Genomic DNA, 12621 nt, shown 5'->3' with positions numbered 1-12621 from the left:
ACACACGCCCAGCTCCCCGCCAACGGCTTCTCCCTCTGCACCGCCAGCATCTGCACCGCCATCGTCTGCACTGCCGTCTGCACCGCCATCTGCACTACCGTCTGCACCGCCATCTGCACCGCCATCTGCATCGCCATCTGCATCGCCATCTGCATCGCATCGCATGCTCCGCGACCCGCCCTCCCCATGTCCGGCCCCCGGCAACACGACTACGAGCTCCTCCCGCGCACTTCGCTCGAGGCCCAGGACCTGCCCGCGCTGCCGCGCTCCCTCTCGACGCCCTCGTGGCTCCGCGCGCTGAGCTCACGCCTGCCGGGCGTCAAGACGCTGTGTGAGCGCGCGACCTACACCCGCCTCGTCGCTCCGCGCAGAAGAAGGCGGTCCCTCGTGCGTGCCATCTGCTACGCCCTCTTCGCCGTGCTCTACCTCTGCGCCTTCCTGGTCCTCATCGCCGGCATCTTCTTCCCCAGCTACACAACCCGCCCTGCCCACTACCTCGAGCTGCAGCAGCGCGCAGCCAACGGCACCGAGCCAGGCCGCGCGAACCCCTTCGCCGAAAAGGTCTTCATCGCCGCCTCCCTGTACGAGGACAAGGGCCAGCTGACCTCGGGCGCCTGGGCACGCTCGGTGCTGCAGCTGATCGACCTGCTGGGCCCGGACAACGTGCATCTGAGCGTCTACGAGGACAACCCCACCGAAGCAGCCAAGCACTCGCTGGCCAGCTTCCGCCAGAACCTCACCTGTACCTTCACCAACCTGCACAACCGCCACCGCCGCTAACCTGCCAGGCAAATCCACCATCGTCGCCGAGCCCTTCGACGCCAAAACCCTGCCCCGTGTCACCCTGCCCACCGGCAAATCGCGTCTGAAGCGCATAGCCTTCCTCGCCGAGGTCCGCAACCGCGCCCTCGCCCCCATCGACCAGCAAAGCGTCAGGTTCGACAAGATCCTGTACCTGAACGACGTCAACTTCCACCCCATCGAGGCTGCTCAGCTGCTCTTCGCCACCAACGTCGACTCGGCAGGCCGCACCGACTACGGAGCCGCTTGCGCCTTCGACTACATCAACGCCTTCAAGTTCTACGATCGTTTTGCTACGCGCGACTACGACGGACGCGTCACCGGAGTACCCTTCTTCCCCTACTTCACCAGTGCCGGTACCGCGACAAGCAGGAACGACATGCTCTCGCAGACCGACGCCGTCCGAGTACGAAGCTGCTGGGGAGGCATGGTTGCATACGAAGCTCACTGGTTCCAGGACCAGACACGCTTCGAGGACAAACCGGCCAACGCAACGTCGAGCGCTCAACACACATCGCCTGATCCTGCTCGAGCCCCCTTGCGTTTCCGCTACGAAGAGGACGTTTTCTGGGACGCGTCCGAGTGTTGTCTCATCAACGCTGATCTGCAGTATCGACGCACTGGCAGGGGCATGCCCGCAGACTCCGGTATCTACGTGAACCCCTACATCCGAGTTGCCTACGACGAAAAGACGCTGTCCTGGCTCAACTGGACCCGCCGCCCAGAGCGTCTGTACTCCATCTTCCACGACATTCTCAACCACATGGTCGGCTTTCCCAGCGTCAACGCGCGCATGGGCGACGAACCTGGACAGACCGTGACCGACACCGTCTGGGAGTACGAAGACCCTTCACGAGGCTTTGCTCACAATGCTACGCGAACTGACCTTGCGGGTCACTGGGCTAAGATTACCAGAACAGCGAAACCCGGCAGCTACTGCGGCTCGCCGAACTTGCTCGTCATGAATGAAGGGCCAGAGGACGGCGAGGGCAGGTGGCGCAAGATGCCTGTACCGCGCCCTCCTAAGGCATGAATTTTCCTTCTCTACGACTGTCTTATCCTATATCTTTAACTCCCGGTCGTCACCGACCTTTACTTTCTTCATTCATCAACTGCATAGCGTAGGCGCAACTGGAGCATAACACTAGCTTGACAGCAGAACTGCAGGCGTGTTGGGCGTTTGGAATTTCACATCCTTCAAGCCGCACACGGCGAGACCATAGGGAAGCATTTCGGAGGATTCACAAGATTCACCTGTTCACGAAAAGACTATTTTACCACACACATTGTTAATCTATGATCCCTTCCAGCACTTGTGTGACCATAACAACTATTTACTGTGTTTCTTACGCTGTGCTTTACCACAAGACGTGCAGTATTGTGATCTCTAACATTGTGATACCTCCAACGCTTGCCAGCCAATCAAAGCACCCACATTGCACGCTTCCACGCTCGCACGTGACTAAATGTTCCTTCCAGCCCTACGACGCTAGCGCTTGATCTGCAGAGTGCCCATCAAGGTGCACCAGGGCCATCTACAAACCTCGCTCGTGCAGATCAGGCACTGTCTACCACCTCGAAAGGACAATACTCGTTTTTTCTGTATATAAAGACATCCAACGCAGCGGCTTGTGCGACGCGACCTTGAAGTTTTCCGGACCGACGTCACGAGGAAACACAGAAACGGGTACAAGCACGGACAAGGTGGACGGAAGGCTGCAGCCATGCTCGACAATGACACGCGAGGATGGATAATGGCAGTGGTCAGCGGCATTGGTATGTTGGCTTGAGTCTTCTTCCTGTGATGATCCTGACAGAACCTAGCATGCACGTTTGGCGCTTCGATAATCTGTGTTGACCTCATTGTGCGCCTCTTTCCTGGGCACAAAAACTTCAAGATCGAGGACAGCAATGCGTTCCTTTCGACTGGACTGAGTCTCTCCTTCGGTGTCATGGTACGTCTGCAACCGTGCGGTGGCTACGTTTTACTGATAATAGCACACAGATATTTTCCTCCTTGTTCAGCATGTTGCCGTCATCGAAGAAGTATCTGATCACCGGAGGCATGACCCCGAGAGATGCGACATTGACCATGATTGGCTTCTTCCTGCTTGGTGCATTCGGCATTTCTATCCTTTCAGACATCTTGCATCGCTACATACCGCACTCCGTCGTCGATTGCGATCACGAGCACGGTGACGAGGGCAAAGTCGAGGATGAAGAGGCAGCGCACTCGCACAAGCCCATGCAAGAGCAAAACAGTGGATTGCTGCAGCCCGACGCTGGACACGAGGAGCACTCCTACGGCACTAACAGTGACAACTCCAAGTTGCCCCGTCGACCGTCATTACACACGGCCATCTCGACCAAGGTCTCACAACTAGTCACCGGCCAGAAGAAAGCACTCTGCGACGAGGATGGGCAGTGCTACGGCTACTCAGATGCATGCGGGGCAGAATGCTTCAAGAATGTACAGCAGCGGCCTCCCCGTCTGTATGCCTCCAAGTCAAGCCAGCATCTAAACCCAGCACGCCCCTCCGCAGCCAACAGACACCAGACCACTCAAGGTCCGCACGCCCACGACCGCCAGCTTCTTACTCTCGAGGATGTCGACGAGACAACACCACTCATGCCCACGCGCTCCGGACCTGCCATGATGGACAGCTCGACCGCCAGCCTGCCTACCACGAACAACACACGCCCGCGCAGCCTCGCGCAAAAACACAGCCAGACGTCGCTCTCATCCGCATCCTCAAGCCACTCAGCCCACTCGCACGCCTCCCACGCCCCGCAACACCACCACCACGTCCCCACCAACGCCTTCCTCGCCATCGGTCTCCAGACCAGCACCGCAATCGCGCTGCACAAGATCCCCGAAGGCTTCATCACCTACGCGACCAACCACGCGAACCCAACCCTCGGCCTCTCCATCTTCCTCGCGCTCTTCATCCACAACATAACCGAAGGCTTCGCGCTCGCCCTCCCCCTCTACCTCGCCATCAACTCGCGCTGGCGCGCCATGTTCTGGAGCGCCCTCCTCGGCGGCGTATCGCAGCCGCTCGGCGCCGGCGTTGCAGCGCTGTGGTTCAAAGTGGCAGGCCGCGGCAAGAGCGACGGCATGGGCGAGCCCGGCGAGAAAGTTTACGGCTGCATGTTCGCCGTGACCGCAGGCATCATGGCCATGGTGTCGCTGCAGTTGCTCGGCGAGTCGCTCGACTTGACGCATAGTCGGAAACTGTGCTTCGTCAGCGCGTTCGCCGGCATGGGCATCCTGGGGCTAAGCAGTGCGCTTACAGCGTAGCCTGCTGTAGTATATACGCGTTGGTACTTTACATATTAGGTGTTAGATTTTTATTTGCATAGACAGTGTTGTGTTACATTCTTATGCATATAGACTATTACTATTATTCTCCTATCTTTATCTGTCTTAATACTGTTACTATTAAGATACGGCTCTACTATGCTAGGTAGACCTCTAAAAGGTATTAGTACTTACTTAGAATCTTAGATAGTAGGCACGTAGACCAGAACAGTACTTGTTGCTAATACTAGGTTAGAGGTAGACGTTGCTACATGCTAGTGCCACTTAGCCTAATAGTTACTTAGTAAATCCCCTTGTCTACTATATAGCTGTAAACAGTGCTTTATTAGCACGTTTACTAGTACAGGCATCCTTAAACTAAGTAGTGTGCTTATAGTGTAGCCTACTGTAGTATGTACGTGTTAGTACCTTATATGTTAGGTATTAGGGTTACATAGGTAGCCTTGCGTTCTTAGCAACAGAAATACATTTCTACTACTGTTAATTCCGTGCACTCGCAACCCAAAAATACCCCACAAGATCCACCTCGTGTTGGAGAAAACTGCACCCCAGACACCGTGCGACCGAACCTCCTGCACAAAACATAGGATTCGTGCGCGTTTCGTGCCGATGCTTAGTTTAGAGTGTATAGTTTTTGAATAATTAGCCGAATCTTCATCCAATCAGAAAGTAAAGCTGAGTGGCGCAGCGGAAGCGCGCCGGGCTCATAACCCGGAGGACACTGGATCGAAACCAGTCTCAGCTATTTCCATTTTTGCTTTTTTTCTTTTTTTCTCCTTTTATGCTGCTTTGCTGGTGTTTGTGGTTTCTGCACTCGTTTGTTTGTTCGCTGTGCGTCGTGGTGGTTGTTACGAAAGGAAAAAAGGGGGGTTTGTGTTTCGGGGAAGTGAGGGGTGCTGGTTTACTCTTTTTGAGCTGTGGCGCGGTAGGTTGGGGTGAGGAGGGGAGGGACTTGAAGATATCTACATTCAGACGCTTGGTGGTGTTCACGGTCCCATGAATAAAAGTCTTGTTATGTAGAGTTTCGTTAGTTATCGTGTACTGTTCCATCTTTCTCCAACCCAGCCCCCCCCCTCTCACTTCTTGTGTAGACTCGCTGTAGAGTTGGGTTAAAGGTTCCGCGGTCCTGAGATCCCGGTCCTTACCACCAGCAGCTCGAATGCATCAGCACCGAGTTCACACCCGTTAAACACGCTACGCCAGCACCCACGACGCCGGCCTGCTGCGTATTCGAAGAGATTTGGCGTTCTGCTTCCTCCTACATTATGCGGAGCACCACCACCACCTCCCTCCCGCCCTTCGTCGTCATCGTCGACTTCCTGTCCCAAACCCTCGAGTTTTCGATTCAGCGCCCGTAGGTTCTGGGTCTGCCATTGTTTTTGCATGGATTTTGTCGGGGCTGGCTCATGGCTGAGTGCGAGCTGGACGCGTTTCGCAGCGCGGTTCGCTGCTGCGAGGGTGGTGTGCAGTTCGGTGGCTATCGAGGGGAGGGGGTGATAGGTGCGGACGCGGGGTTTACACTGACTGGGCTCGTTGGTGGTGGAGGCGTCGGAATCGGAGTCAGAAGCGGAAGCGGAGGAGGAGGAAGAGGCACTGGGTGGGACGTCGAGGAGGCGCCATAGTCGGAGTGCGTATACGCTTCGAGAAAGGAGAAGGGGCTGTTGAGGATGTGAGAGAGAGGACAGAGAGCCGTGGACTCCTACTACGTTCTGCGCGACCCATATCTTGAGTGTGAGTGTTGCGCTTGGGTTCTCGATGTTGGTGAATTTGCCTTCGCATACTACCAGTCCGTGATCGGTGACGGTAGTCGTTGTTGATTTACACAGCATGTCCAGGTACTTGTACTGCTGTTGGGCGTTCTGGAAAAGCAGTTCTGTCTGCGCGTTGGCGGCGTCAGCGGAAAGGAAGGGCTGTGCCGAGATCTCCGTCGTGATATATTCTGATCCTGATGATGAGAGAATCTGGTGAATAGTGTACTCAAAATACGGTTCTGCGGTGTGTGGAGTAATGGGGGTTTGGAGGCTGATTATCCCTGGACATGTCGCAGCGGAAGATGCAGAAGCAGGTGTCGAGACGGTGGCAATAGTCGGAGCGAGCTGAGGCTTCCATAATGCGTCCGAGACTGGAAGAGTTTGTAGCGATGAGGAGTTCGTGGCTGGTCGTGGCGATAGCAGCGTGGCAGAAGCTATCAAACGAGCCATCTCTTCTGCAGAAACTGGATTCAGTGGACGAAGAGGTATCAACGCAGTCTGTGAGGTCTCTTGGAAGGATGCGACTGGCAGTGTTGGTTCTTCATGTACGATTTCGACGGACTGTGTTGATTGGCTCACGACCGGTTCCAAGACCTCTGCGGACTGCTTTTCCAGAGCGATATCAGCTACGTGTGCAGGCAAAGGCGTCTGGGTAATGACTTCAAATCTGACCGAACCTTGACGGTCGGCACTGGGACCCTTCCTGTCAGGTGCATCCGAGGCTGCATTGTCTGCAATATTTGTGGAATGTTGATGGGTCATCGCTGGCATGGAAGTGCTCACCTGAGCATCGGACTCCATGGTCGAGGACTGTGCTTCAGAGTGGTCGGATAGAGATGTATCTGGACTTTCGAGACGTATCTTCGACAACTCAACCGCTTCTAACCCCGTCTCAACCGTGCTGCCAGCTGAGAGGGACTTCGCATCGTCTTCGCGTGTAGGGCGAACCATCACCGCTACTGGTACTTGTCTTTGGGGACGAGATTTGGTGCTTATAGAAATTGGCTGCAATGCTCCAGACGGGAAAGCGGTCGAGCTCTCGTACGACAGTTCCATAGCTTCATCGTTGTCCTGTCTTTGATTGTTTGCATGAGTTTTCAGTGTCGATAGTGAGCTGATACCACGCTCAGACGTTACAGACGGTTTGACTAGAACTTGCGCTTTGTTCACAGATCCGGTATCTGCAAAGGCAAGTGAAAGTTGAGGCTGCATCGTAGGCAATTTTTGTGATTGACGTCCTGGAAGTTCTATGTCGGTCACACTGAACGTACTTGCCCGAACATCTGAAAATGACTGCTCAGACTTCCTCCAAGTTGCATTTGCAGCTGTTCCCTTGGCGAAATTACCTGAGTCCACCGTGTCCCTCACGGAAGAGTTATTGGAATTTTCAAAAGTTCGCACAGGCATTCGCTCCTTCGGCGAAGACGTATGAGGTATCCGAGTCTGGTTGTTAACACGAAAGTTACCCTGCCCCTCTGCAGTAGAAATCGTAGCTGGGGGGATTTCGTTTCTGGACGTGGCCGGAAGTGGGTTCTGGTTTGGAGGAGCATTCATCGATCTTCGCCTTGCATTCGGGGCAGGGCGACGCAGTTTTTCCGCCGACGTTCGATCCACTGGCGAAATCCCGAAAGCCGGGACAGGCCTTGAAGCCGATGTCTCCACCTGAGCTCTCGGTGAACCTGGACGAGATTGCCTAAGAGATGCCTGGCCTCTCGATACTGGTACTTGCATGGCCTTTGCGTCTGCTGGCACAGCACGCATATCCGCCATTCCCATATTTACCTTCTCTGCATCACTTGTCTTCCCTGCTGTCAAAGTATGCCCGTATCTCGCTCCGACCTCAGGTCTCTTCACACTCTTTGCTGACTTTGTCGGCACCCGTCCAATCTTAGCCTTCTGCCACTCCTTTCCAATTTTGTCATATTCAACAGCCGCCGCATCATGTCCGGCTTTTGCTGTGTCTAGAATATTCAACAGAGAGCTTTTGTTCGCTGCGTCATGTGATGGGGCAGTATTTGCTGTTCGTAGGGTGGAAGAATTTGGTTGGCGTGATAATGCAGCTGGCTGTGCATATGGCTTGAGATTTGTATCATCAAGGGAAGGTGGCTGTTGTATAGTGGCGCGACTGGCCTGAGAGGGCTCGAAAGCTTTGTTCGCAGGCACTTCTGTAGTTTTGGAAAGCAAACTTGGCTTCGTGTCTTGCACCTGGTTTGACGGTATCTCTCGGGAGCTGCTGGATACAGCTTGGTCCGCTTTTGGTCGAGCTCTCGCAAAAGGCGAAATATTCCTGCCGGCTTTGTTCTGCGCTTCGGTCACAGTGCGTTGGTCTCCTGAAAAGCTGCGACCGCTCCATGGTCGGCTTCGTGGATCAGCTCCTGCCCTTCCTATCGACATCGGCGCTTTCTGTTGTGTCGGACTCTGCACTTCAACAGGGCCTCGCTTCCTTGCCAGCATCATCTTCAGCCGTTCTCTGTTCAGCCCTTCCCTTGAATAGGGTATTGGTGCAGCTTTCGGTGCAGTTAGCTGGCGTACAGGTGCTCCAATCGGAGCTTGCTGCTGAAAGCTGGCTTTTGGAGACGAAAGACTTCCGACTACGTCGTCCAGCTTTTCAACCCTGTCTGTACCGCTTCTCTCAGGACGCTTTGACGTTACAGAGATATGAGCACTGTAACTGAATCCATCTCCTTCGTCATTGTCGTCGTCATCATCAACATCATCATCATCATCATCACTGTCTCCGTCATCCTCGCTGCTTGAATCGACAATGAACGGGCCACTCTTGGATCGTTTTGGAATACCCAAAGGCGCTGTAGGCGTCAAGGGCCTCTTCCTCATATCTTTGGTAGAGCGGCTGCTTGAGGCGGCGAAAGTCAACGAATTCATCCGAGATCGATTATGCATCTTGTGTGGTGTCACAGAAGCTCTACCGCTCTTAGTCTGCCTAGCGCCTTTCGAGGCTACGTTGGAGGTGCTGTGTGAAGCGCGTTTCGATGTCGTAGGAGGATCTCCGTGGTCTTGATGCTGATCATCACTGGCGTCTGCGTCCAAGTTCCCGCTCTCACTGTCCACGATTTCCGCGCTCTTGTACCTTCTCACTTCGTACCTTTTGCGAGCGGCCTTGTGTCGATTTCCCTGTAGTGAATTATGTACCTTCTCGGTTTCGCCTTTGCTTGGCGAGTATTCAAGAAGTCGCCCCGGTGGGAGTCTACCGCAGAGAGGATCAAGACTGCATGCTGGAGAAGCAGAAGGCTGGGTGATCGAGAGTGAAGAGCGCTTTTTAATAAAAACAGGGTCCAAGTGCTTGGCCACGAGGTGATTGCGTGAGGTCGTAAGCGCCGTCTCGGGGTGACCACTGATCGAGGTGAGAGAGCCGCTAGCTGAGGCCGTAGTGGACATCCGCAGGCGGTGAGTCCAGATTCTTCCAAGCTGTGGTCTGATGGTCGTCTTCGAGAACGAGCTGCCCTTCTGCTGTGTCGAACTGGTGCTGATGACGGGAAGAACGCTCTAGCACATCGCAATCAACCTGACGAGGCAGTGGGTTGGTATCTCCCACTTCGATTATGCCTGCTACGATACCGCCCTCGACACTCTGCTAGTAAGAAGCCTGTTATTGGCTTGGGCAGCATCGAGAGCGACATCATAACACAAACGTATACAAGACAAAAAATTACGTCCATTCTCGTGGCATCTATCGTCGCCAGACATGCCACCAAACCAACTCAAACGCACTCTCCAACCAATCGAGGTCTTGAGAACAAAAGAAGCGTCTGAGGAATTACTGGAGCAGCTTAACTGCTCTCGTCTTATATAGTCTTAGACTCACACAGGACGTTAAACTCATCAATCAATCAATCAATCAATCAATCGAAGCGTCTGAGGATTTACTTGACAATGATATTATTGGCTTGGCAGCATCCAAAGCTGTTGTTTGCAATGCATGACAGGGTTATATCCCGCTGCAGCAAACGCAAATGCGGTGAACGGAGCAAGGTCCGTCGAGGATCGATGCAGTAGATGTACAGTTCGAAATCTGGGTTATGTATATTGGGTTACGGACGATGAAAACCTCCGAGAGCCATTGGGCCACAATCACCTTGTCATGGCGTTTAGAAGTAAGCCAACAGAACACGGAGTATTGATATTGGTGGTCCCTTCTACTTCCGACTATGACTTGCACCTGCTGCACGCCGCCCACGCTGTTTATGCTCAGGGTGTAGCAGGCTAAGAGAGCGGGAACCGAAGTTTTCAGGGTGTCTCTCTGGACTCTGACCCCTTGTTTTTCTGCCACGGGTAGTAGATGGAGGCTTTGATCGGAGCGGTACACCTTTGGAGCTGGACGTAGATTTGCCATCTAGGTTCAGGAGCCTACGCAGGACTTGCGAATTATTCTGGGATTGCGATGGAGATATCTGCTCCAATCTTTCAATAGCTTTGATAGCCTCCTCATGTATTGTCACTCGATATCTGGACGAAGACCAAGCGCCAGGACTTGCTGAATCACGACTCCATCCTGGAAAATGAGCGAGTTTTTGACGAGATCGACGTATGGGAAGGTACAGGTTGTTGAGTTCTATCTCTCGTGACACGTGCGTATCATCAGATCTCAGCTGTGCCAGCCAATGGCGCTGTGCTACTCTGTCTTGACGTTCGAGCTCCGACGGTGACATGAGCTCGACGTGCCGCATCCAGAAGTGCAGGAGTGACTCGTAGTATATGTTTACCATGCGTCGATTGTTCAAGAGTAAGTCGTTCAGTAATCGTCTGATAGATCCCTTATGTGCAAGGACAGGGATGAACCTGGAACTTATGCGGGATCGGTTGACGGCGTCGAAACAAATGTCGTAGTAGGAGCGTTGGATGCTTCTTACTGATTGACGTAACGAGCCGCCCAGCAGCTTGATATGATGATGTAGAGCGTTGAAAGTGTTCTCTCGGCAACATCTTTTAGATCCGTGTCGTCTCATTCCAATCATGAACAGGTCGTCTGTAATGCCTATCGCTTCTCTCTTGAAACTTTTGAGAGTGGCGTTGAATGTGTAAAATGGCCTACGATTGTCGTATGTATTGGCTGCTTTGAGCAAATTGAAGAACTCGGCAAGAACGGCCCACAGCTCTGATGTGCTGCGGTGAAGATCTTCGCACTCTCCAGCGAGACGGCGCTTGGCCATCTCATATCGTTTCTCGTAGCTGTCAGGACTGCTCACAATGGCTCTAAAACGTGCCAAGTTCTTGACAATCAGGTGTGTTTCTCCAGACAAAACGCGCAACTGCGGCCCTAAGGCCCGCAATCCTGAGTAAGGGGAAGAGGTAACCGTCCAAGCCAACCAGTCAAAAAATCGAGACTGCTCAAGAAATGGGCGCATCTTTACGTCCACGGACAAACCAGACGTATAACGACGCAATGTATCTAAGGTGATGAGCTTTGTGGCGCCCTGCGCTCGCTCATATGCAGCTTCATGCAGCTTTCCTCCTAGAAACCGATAGAAAACGTAGTCTTCAGTTTGGCAAGAAATCTCTTTGAAAATTTCATCGGCGTTCTGCCAGTTGTTGCGCGCAAGCCAGCCTTGTCTGTCCCACGACGTCGTTTTGGCATGATCATAAAGAACATTCAAGGCCTGAAATGCTACGTCAGGCGTTTTGTATTTAATAAGCAACTTTTCGGCGAGGTATGGTTTCCCCCAATATGGGATCAAAGGGGGTGGTACAGAGCGCTTTAACGTTGTGTGGGCTGAACTTGGTGATCTGCGATTGCTTGGTGTGCGCGGCTTGGCGTTGTCTACATGACGAAGCTTCGACGTGGTGCCGGAGAGCAATAGCCGCTCGAGTAACGCCGCCGAATCGACAGATAGTAACCGGGGAGCAGCACGCCGCGCAGTCTGCCACATGCCTGCCCTGGCTTTTGTAACATCAGGCTTACTGCCCATGGACACCGCTCCGCTCCGAGGCGAGACGTGGCTAAGAGATCGTGTGGTAGAATCTGAACTCTGCTGGTCCTGTGTTGGATATGGGTTTGACGATCGTGCATTACGATATCCACGAATTGCAGCTGCGCCAGTGCGCGCACGAGTCTCAGGCACGATAGTGCGCACGGCATAACATCGAAGCATGTTGCAGTACTCAGACACGCAGGGTTTCCTCCACCTAGTTCGGCATGCGAGTATAAGAGCGACCGCAAAGAAGGAATGTCCAAGACTAGCTCTTTCGCGGCCCTGATGAAGTTTTGAGAGTACACGTAGCGCCGTCCCTGGTGATATGGATGTGGAATTCAACTAAAAAGCGTGCATAGAAAACACCGGAGACAAAACGCATCAATAAAAACGCCAGTAAATGTGACAAACAGCAGTGGAGTTGACGAACGTTGGCAAGGAAGGGTTGTGTTGAGGAAGGAGGTTGTAAGACAAAAGCTCGTTTGATTGGGTAATCCCTTGCGCAGGAACACCTTGCTAAGCAATGCTAAGGTCCATGAAAACAACGCAAATTAGATCTCTTGATAGAAAGAGTTGTTGTATGTCCTAAGCGCTATTCATTTTGTGCTGTTGCATAAACTATTGACGTTGTTATGGCGTGTGGTTACTGGCGCAGATTGTGATGGGTTTAAAAGTGATTACTTACATGAAACAAGTACGCATTTACATCGACTTCAAACGTACCAGATCTTGAATAGAAATCATACACGCTGCTCAATCGACAAACCTCCGTGAATTGGTAAAGATTTTCATGAAATCAGCCAAACAGGTATGGTAGCCG

At 53.1% G+C, this 12621-nt stretch overlaps 4 protein-coding genes across 4 annotated transcripts, besides 6 other annotated features; 2 read left to right on the top strand and 2 right to left on the bottom strand.

Annotated features, from left to right (window-relative positions):
* Nucleotides 1–186: 186 nt before the first annotated feature.
* On the top strand, nucleotides 187–1834 carry EKO05_0011242 (uncharacterized protein; the record flags this gene model as incomplete). Its single annotated transcript, XM_038944373.1, has 2 exons — nucleotides 187–742; nucleotides 789–1834. The coding sequence occupies 2 exons, from the start codon at nucleotides 187–189 to the stop codon at nucleotides 1832–1834; spliced, it is 1602 nt and encodes a 533-aa protein (XP_038792432.1).
* Nucleotides 1835–2525: 691 nt separating this feature from the next.
* EKO05_0011241 (Zinc transporter) lies at nucleotides 2526–4102 on the top strand (the record flags this gene model as incomplete). Its single annotated transcript, XM_038944271.1, has 3 exons — nucleotides 2526–2577; nucleotides 2626–2756; nucleotides 2807–4102. 3 exons carry the CDS (start codon nucleotides 2526–2528, stop codon nucleotides 4100–4102), a joined length of 1479 nt encoding a protein of 492 aa, XP_038792431.1.
* Nucleotides 3771–3815: a tandem repeat.
* A 148-nt stretch (nucleotides 4103–4250) lies between the features above and the next one.
* Nucleotides 4251–4378: a dispersed repeat.
* Nucleotides 4379–5232: 854 nt separating this feature from the next.
* EKO05_0011240 (uncharacterized protein) lies at nucleotides 5233–9270 on the bottom strand (the record flags this gene model as incomplete). The annotated part of the gene is made up of 1 exon (XM_038947511.1): nucleotides 5233–9270. One exon carries the CDS (start codon nucleotides 9268–9270, stop codon nucleotides 5233–5235), a length of 4038 nt encoding a protein of 1345 aa, XP_038792430.1.
* Nucleotides 5659–5715: a tandem repeat.
* Nucleotides 8576–8605: a tandem repeat.
* A 377-nt stretch (nucleotides 9271–9647) lies between the features above and the next one.
* Nucleotides 9648–9712: a mobile genetic element.
* A 1-nt stretch (nucleotide 9713) lies between these two features.
* Nucleotides 9714–9740: a tandem repeat.
* Nucleotides 9741–10028: 288 nt separating this feature from the next.
* On the bottom strand, nucleotides 10029–11981 carry EKO05_0011239 (uncharacterized protein; the record flags this gene model as incomplete). Its single annotated transcript, XM_038947510.1, has 1 exon — nucleotides 10029–11981. One exon carries the CDS (start codon nucleotides 11979–11981, stop codon nucleotides 10029–10031), a length of 1953 nt encoding a protein of 650 aa, XP_038792429.1.
* Nucleotides 11982–12621: the final 640 nt, after the last annotated feature.

This window comes from Ascochyta rabiei, chromosome 22, assembly GCF_004011695.2.
Source record: "Ascochyta rabiei chromosome 22, complete sequence".
In the NCBI taxonomy this organism is placed as follows: domain Eukaryota; kingdom Fungi; phylum Ascomycota; class Dothideomycetes; order Pleosporales; family Didymellaceae; genus Ascochyta; species Ascochyta rabiei.
The sequence above is the reverse complement of the archived record's forward strand: the minus strand, read 5'-3'. Positions and strand labels throughout refer to the sequence as shown.